This window comes from Myripristis murdjan, chromosome 17 (assembly GCF_902150065.1).
Source record: "Myripristis murdjan chromosome 17, fMyrMur1.1, whole genome shotgun sequence".
Taxonomy (NCBI): domain Eukaryota; kingdom Metazoa; phylum Chordata; class Actinopteri; order Holocentriformes; family Holocentridae; genus Myripristis; species Myripristis murdjan.
In genome coordinates, this window is record NC_043996.1 from 17,593,090 (window position 1) to 17,600,641 (window position 7,552).

At 43.0% G+C, this 7,552-nt stretch overlaps 1 protein-coding gene across 6 annotated transcripts in view; it reads right to left on the reverse strand.

Moving 5' to 3' along the window:
* The window catches only part of yeats2 (YEATS domain containing 2), a 30,754-nt gene extending 24,608 nt beyond the window's left edge, over window positions 1–6,146 (reverse strand). For 4 of the 6 annotated variants that reach the window (XM_030073703.1, XM_030073702.1, XM_030073700.1 and 1 more), the window contains exons 1-8: window positions 5,962–6,146; window positions 5,385–5,502; window positions 5,136–5,233; window positions 4,908–5,000; window positions 4,581–4,814; window positions 3,865–3,983; window positions 1,963–2,124; window positions 169–280 (exon numbers count right to left, since the gene is read on the reverse strand). In XM_030073703.1, the coding sequence (XP_029929563.1) occupies window positions 169–280; window positions 1,963–2,124; window positions 3,865–3,983; window positions 4,581–4,814; window positions 4,908–5,000; window positions 5,136–5,233; window positions 5,385–5,484 (918 nt within the window). In that variant the 5' untranslated portion in view covers window positions 5,485–5,502; window positions 5,962–6,146. The remainder of the gene's footprint in view (window positions 1–168; window positions 281–1,962; window positions 2,125–3,864; window positions 3,984–4,580; window positions 4,815–4,907; window positions 5,001–5,135; window positions 5,234–5,384; window positions 5,503–5,961) is intronic. The other 2 variants (XM_030073704.1, XM_030073699.1) reach the window with 1 other exon arrangement.
* Window positions 6,147–7,552: the final 1,406 nt, after the last annotated feature.

The following is a 7,552-nucleotide window of genomic DNA, read 5'->3' on the forward strand; positions in this document are numbered from 1 at the left end:
TTTGCAATTGACCAGTGGTTGAGATGAAAGTTGGCAAAGATAAAGACTGCAGAGAGAAGGTGGAGCAACAGGAAAACTCTGAGAGACGCAGCGAAAATTGTGTGTGAATACTTGATGCGTCTCAATCAAAAGAGAAAGGGGAGTTAATGGATTTGGGTGCGGCCTGACCTTTAGCTGGTGGATGATGTCAATGCGTTTGTTGCGGGGGTCTTTGAAGTGGATCTGGATCCTCACGGGAAACTCACCCCAGCCTCGCCGCGTCAAGTGGAAAGGAGGCTCACTGAAAACAGACACATGCAAAAAACACTTATGTAACATCATTAAAATATGCATCTTTGGGGAAAAAACCCTACTAAGGAAGCATCACAATGAATCTGCAAAAGAAAGAAAAAAAAGCTAATCTGCTACCCTGCTTTGTGACTCAGTTGGAATTCATAATCTCCTAAAATCAATGACTTGAAGGTTCCCTTCTCATCACCCTCTTTCTTTGAAGCCTGAGGTTTATGTCCCTACAGAGACTGATCCTGCTGCCAGCATTTTTAAGGGCAGGTGTATGTGCAAGCATACAAGAATGTGAGACAATACTTGTGTGTCTCTAGGAGTAATCCATTTGATTTTCTCTTCCATTTGCATTTCTCCCATACATATCTACACACCATGTGTCAGCAAACAATATCAGGCCCAAGAGCACTGGTGCTAAGCGGGAGTGAGGGCTTGAGTCAGTCAGGGGGAGCTTATGTGGAGCTGCTATGGCAATGTGAGCGCCTTGTCAGCTAAAACAGCCAGGAGGGTATGGCTCAGGATCAGGATTGCTGACTGATAAAAGAGATCATTCACTCAAAAAGCTGTCTGCAAACTTAAATCCTTTGCCACTTTTACGGGATAAAAACTAAAGAGAGGCATCCCGAGCTCAGCACTTGAGGCCACCAAAGTTCAAGATATTGTAGTTCTTCCTCAAAGCCTTATTGCTCCTGTGATTATGACCCAGCATGACACGGCAATCTCCACACCTCAGTGCTCTGGGCTGAGCCACGCTGTGGTAGACACAAGCTCATCTGAGTGATTACACAGCATGAGCTGGGTGTGTCCACAGTATTAGTCATGGGTTGATGTTGCTGACTCATAATGGCCTAAATAGCGTCATTGAACTACACCTCAGGATGTGTGTGTACACTGTGTACAGTGACTCCTTTTTCAGTTTGCATAAATGTTTACCATAGACAAAGATTTAATTAGAGTTCATCCTGTTCAACAGGACAAACGCCAATCACAGCCACCCATCAGCTTGTGTATGTTCCCAGGGCAACAACAGGCTGGGGTTCTGGATCATCAAATGTCCACAAGGGGGCACTGTTAATTACAAGTTTTTGATCACAGTGTGTTTACAGCTAAAATATGTGCAACACAATTTAAATTGCAGGCAGCTGTTAGAGCTCTGGGTCGCTTCTCTACTTAAAAGCTGGCCTGAATGTTGTCTTGAGGCCAAGGCTCAATTGGCAGAGCCAGTCGCTGATGAAAACAGGCTCCTCTGCATCCAGGTGGTGTTCTCTCATCCAAAATTGTTTCTTCACACTCTTCAGCTTGGCAAGTAGATCACAGAAAGGGTTGGGGAAAACTATTGACCTGGAATAATGATATAGGCCTAAAAGTAAACATTGTATCTATGAGTAACACAACACCTTGACGCCATATCTTATTAGGAAACAGCTCTCCCTGTCTCTTCCTTCTGCTCTTGCCTGAGGCAACTATGAACAAATAACACCCAAGAGCTTGTTTCAATAACAAGAGGGAAGCCCTGCCTTGATCAGTAGGCATAAGCATGAACAACATGTGCACACTGACACATGGTTTGTCTCTCTCTCTCTCCCTCTCTCTCTCTCTCTCTCTCTCACACACACACACACACACACACACACACACACACACACACACAGGCACACACACCCAGGCACAGGCACACACCTGACTTCCACCAGGTCATTGGGCTTATAGCTGGGATGCAAGAAGAACCAGACTTTCTTTACAAAGTGGTCGATGCTGGGCTCCCTCCTGGATCCTCTGACGTACAGCATCCACTTATGGGTGGACTGGTCATTCTCTTCCCTTTTATCTGGGGGGATGTACCTGAGGGAGGGAGACAGAGGAGACAGGTGAGGGCTGATGGATGGGGAAGAGACAGTTTTAGACAGCTGAGAGAGAGGAGTTAAAAGATGTTTTAGTAGAGAAACAAGGACGAAGGGCATACAGAGTGAAGGAGGGGTTGACAGACAGGTGGGTTGGCAAGACTGTAAAGACTTCCTTGAAGAGAGATATGATAAAAAATGACTGAGGCTGGCTGGGACACAGCCAACTATTCAGTGCTGACGGCTTGGCCTTGTGTATACATAGATTAGAGAGAGACCATAAATTAAACAATTCACATAAACATTCCTATCACAGACAATGCATTTCACTAAATGATGAATCTGCTGACAGTAAAATTGAACATTCTGCGCAGTTAATTTTCTATCAACTATCTACAGTAACTTTGTGACAGGTATAAGTCTGTATATTATATATTACAATGAAGGAGAGTTAACACTGTTCCATGGAGCCATCAAAGGCATATACAGTGCATAAGACCCAAAGGGCTCAACGATCAAGCTCCTCACAGTTAGGCTAGGTGTTGATCTAACAGGTCCTTCATATCACATTGAAACACATGATCTATGGGAGCTGTCAGTTATATGAATCAACACTTTATAAATACAAGTGCAAAGGAAAAGATATCAATCAAGAAAGGTGGTACTTTCAACCTGCATCAAGACCGGGCTTGTAACTAACCTGAAAAATTACTCCACTCTTCACTGAGCAGAGATGCAAAAACAAGGCAGTCTAAGGAAGACCGCTGAGCTTTCGAAAATGATACACAAAACCAACATGCTGGGGGGGAAACAAAAAAAATAATAAAATAAAACCATGACTGCTCTCAGGGCCACAGTAGATTATTAACGTTGAATGCGGCTTTTCTCTGCCATTCCTAAAATATCTCCTCTTCCTAACTTTGGCACTGCTCTCACGACATACCAAATACCACCAAATAACTATCATGTCGCTGCACAGTAGGCGAGGAGATAACAAGCACAATCTGTTTCTCTAGTGGTCAAATTTAGCATCAGAAAACAGAACAGGAGGGTGATGCAAATTAGAAAGACATGCAATTCAGGTGTACCGGAGATTCTAAACCACCCACAGGCATGAACATAACCCTAGCTTTGCCTGAAGCAGTTTGGTATATGATGTACTGTATGTTGTAGTATGGCATATAGTGGTGCATATGTGATGCTTACACAGTACATGTAGGCATATGTGTTAACAAAATATTGGCCGATATGTTTGTTTTAATACATAAAAACCATGTGTACATAATTATTCTCCTGTTGATATATTATAATCATATGCACTGGAAGCCTGCTATTTTCCAGTTGAAAAATAAACACTAATAAACAATCTACACCACCATCTGCTCAGCTACAATAAGCTGCTCACTGCTATACGAACTATTGGAAACAATGCAGTCTGCAGGGCAAACCTTTTATTGACGCTGCTTTCAACTTATCTCAAGGGCTTTTTACTGCAACATGTCCTTGCCCATACCAATATATCTGTGATGAGCCAATACGGAGCATAACTTCAGCCGGCTGATGTTATCTCCCAGCTGATAGACAGGTCGTGCACTTGGGAGCTGCTGTGATCTTGAGCTATGTTACACCCTATTATCGCCGTCTTATACTGCACAAATTGTTCAAAGTAAATAATGCTCTTTCATGGTATGTTTTTACTGAGTAAAGATTATGACTGCATGAGCTCAGGTAGATCACATACTTGGACACGTTCCCCACTACAATTGTCTTCTTTGCGTAGAGTCTGGAGGCATCATCTCCACTGGTGTGGTAGGTCACCCTCTGTTCTGCTCCTACCGCCGATGGAACACCAAATGTGTCCTGCAACATAAAACAGAGAATATAAATAGCTTGATGAAGAATAAATGCATATAATTAACTAATTAAAAAACAATTAAAGATGAGCTCTGAAACGTATTATACTAAATGTCATTATGATATCCATGTGTATGATGCCGCTTCACAGCTGTCCTGGTTGACAGTGCCAAGACAGAGCTGCTACACTATTAACGTGTTTAATCAACCGCAGAGGCTCCAAGTGCAGATACACACATGCAGATAGATTAGCTGATGCTACACAAAATCTTTGGAGAACCTGAGGGAAGTACACAATGCTAGCAGAATGCGTGTTAATTACTGTGAACCTACTGTCACATCAACATATCATCCCATGCTATTTGACTTTCAGATTTTGACACATCAGTAAATAACATTGATTTCATTACTTGGTTGAGACATGACATTTTCACTCTGCTAGACAGGAGATGCTCCCCCATCTTTACTGTAGTTCAACTCCCTGGAGCGAGAGCGTGTGGGAAGCTAAGGATTTCAGCTTTAATGTTAATGCCGATTTCCCATCCATCCAAATAATTACCTGGTAATTACAATTACCACGTCGTCTCTGTCTGCTGAACTCACCTTGCCCGTGTTGCGCCCAGGCCTGCGCTCCTGCCTGCTGCCTTCCTCTCTCCATGCTCCCTCCCCGTTCCTCTCAGGTCCCTCTCCTTGCTGCGAGAGAGACTCGGACTCCGAGGGGGCCAGAGATGGGGTCTCAGAGCCCTGGTTGAGAGGGGAAGAGGAACGGGAGGGAGACTCCAGGAACCGCCGGATGGCTGGGTGGTTCAGCACTGCAGAGTCACTCTTGGAGGCCTGCTGGAAAACACAGGAACAGTGGTTGCTGTTACCATAGCACTTTGCTGTCCCGCTACAACCAACAACTGTTAAAGTATGAATATTATAAATTACCTCTGGCATCTTTGTCAGCCCAGCGTTGGCATAGTAATTGGCCACTATGCAGGCTCTTAGCTTGTCCATCATCCTTCTGGCTTCATTGAGACGCTGCAGAAAGCAATGGATAAACAATAAACCAAAATGTATTACAAGATGTTAACTAGTGATGAACTCATTTTAAAAAAGTAGTTAAATGCTACAAATAAAAACTGAAATAAGATGTTTACTTTATTTTTCATTTACCTGACTGATCACATCTATCTCATGCTCTTTGTTCTTCATCTCCAATGAGAACTGCTCTCTGATGATTGCTTCAATCTTCTGCACTGTTGCTTCTCGGGCTGCGAGGACACAGGGGGGAAAAAAAACAGAGAATAAGTACCACAGACAGCAGCACAGAGCTAGAATGGTTAGTTAGAGCAAATTGTACAAGTTTGACAAGCACCTGAGGCAGGTGTACTGGCTCTGCGTCCACACCAAGTTATTACTTACCATTATGCTCTACCACTTTGTTTCTCTTGCTCTCCTGGACCAGTGAGATGTCCTCATAGTCTGGATCATTATCCTCTATCTTTCTCTTGACTCCCGACATGATTGCCTAGAAATGAAACTAGAACAGAGAGGAAGAAAAGGAAGATATGTCTAGCTAATGTGTCTGGCGAGTGTTATCATTCAGCTTCAACCGGCCGACTGGAACAACACTTAGCATCGAGTTAGCATTAGCCGGCTAGCAGAGGGCTCGCCAGATGCAGCTGAAGTTACTATGGGCTGGTTAGCTAGCTAGTAGCCAGGACTGCTACACCGCTAGGTAGCTGTCTACAAGCTAGCACTATTCTGCAGCATACTATGAGCCAATTACCTAAGCAAACTGAACTTGCGAATTACGCTAAATGATTTATCTTTGAGTTTTACAGCCCCACAGCCTACATAAGATCGACCCGTCCGTGCCTCTTACCCGTGCAGCCGGCAGCAGCTACTCAGCTAGCATGCTAGCATGCTTAGCTAATGTTGGCGAAGTTAGCACACACATGCAGACACCGACACAACGTGATTTGAAATGCAAACTTACTGAAGCAAGCCGTGTGGACCAGCGTTTCTCTGTGAGGCGTGTGCTTTAATTCAGTGCCAGCATACCAGCATGCTATGTTACATTTAAAGACCCGTGTTTGGTCAATTGGTAAATCTCGAAGTGGACATGTAAGCTAAATCGTTGAGATTGGCCTTGCATTTCGCCAAAACGTCCACCAGGGCCCGCTATTCTACAAAGCAGATGGTACTTCTCAGGAGATGTGAACAATCTGCAAGGAGAAGTCAGTCTGACTTGATTTCAGCAGCACAGCGCCTTTATAGCTTTATGCTTAGTTTGCCTTCTGCAGTACAGCTCTGCACAAATTCTCCTGTGTGAGTTTATTGTTATGTGTAATGCATTATACATATATAATCTGTCTATATTTGTCATATGCTCCACTCAATGTCATTGTCTCCTGGCACTAGTGTTTCCAGATAACTAAAGTTAAATAACTGACTAAAAATAAATAACATTAGATAAATGATTCTTGCCTGTGCCCTTCACTGGAATAATAGTGTAAGGTGTATAATAATGCAACATCCTTAATTTTGTTCCTTAAGTTTGTTTTATGCACTAAAATCAAAGTTGATTAGTGTACTTTCCTATCTGCACTTGATGAAAACACACTTGCCACACTGTGTAGTTTATCGTAAAATGCAGAGATGTCCCTGTAAGAATCTTTAATAAGAACGGATTGTGGTTTTGGTGAAACCACATTGTAATCTGCAGCGTATAAATTTTAACATGACGAACACCACCATGCTCTTGTGAAAACTTATTGCGCACAAGATGCCTTGTCCTAACTTGAAATATTGTGGCTTGTTTACTACATTCTTGCTCAACACAATGGTTCATATGGTTCATTAACACATAAAAACATCAGCTGTAAATTTATTCAAATGACTGTTGCTCCACCCCTTGAAGAAATAAAAGATTCAACAGCAATATGTAACGGCTTGCAACAATTTGAACAGGAGCTTGTGTCTTAAGACAACAGCTGTCTTTATCACACATCCTGTAGTGATGCATCTCCTCTTTTATCTTGTCTCTCCCTCTGGTGTGAAGACAGACGAATCAATCCACTGATCCAAACTGTAATGAAAATGTTCAGTAACCCTTGTCGGGGCCAGTCCCTCCATCACTGCCAGCACAACAGCTGCTTTCCCTCTCCGGCTCCGTACTTGTCTCCATGCTCTAAGTCAAAACTCCAAGCAGGGTTTAACAAAGAATGCAAGCTATAATTAGGGCATCTGTCATGGAAAAATTCTGTATCACCGTTTGGTAATTGAAAATGATCATTTCATCACAAAATGTCAATCTTGTGCAACAACTGTATTTCCAGGTGTAGCTTTGCCTCGAAATTCCATACACTTAATAACTACAAATATTTGACTAATGATAGCGTGTAAATGCGACTCTGAGCACCTCCAAGGTAGAATGGAATGTCTTCCTGCTGCCCAGGGCTATGAGAAAAGAGAGGCACTCAAAAAACACACAGACAGTCAACATCAGAGGCTGACAGTAAAGACAGACAGACAGACAGTAAACAGTGTCGACTCCATTCTTTGCACTAATGAGGTTGTACGTGAGT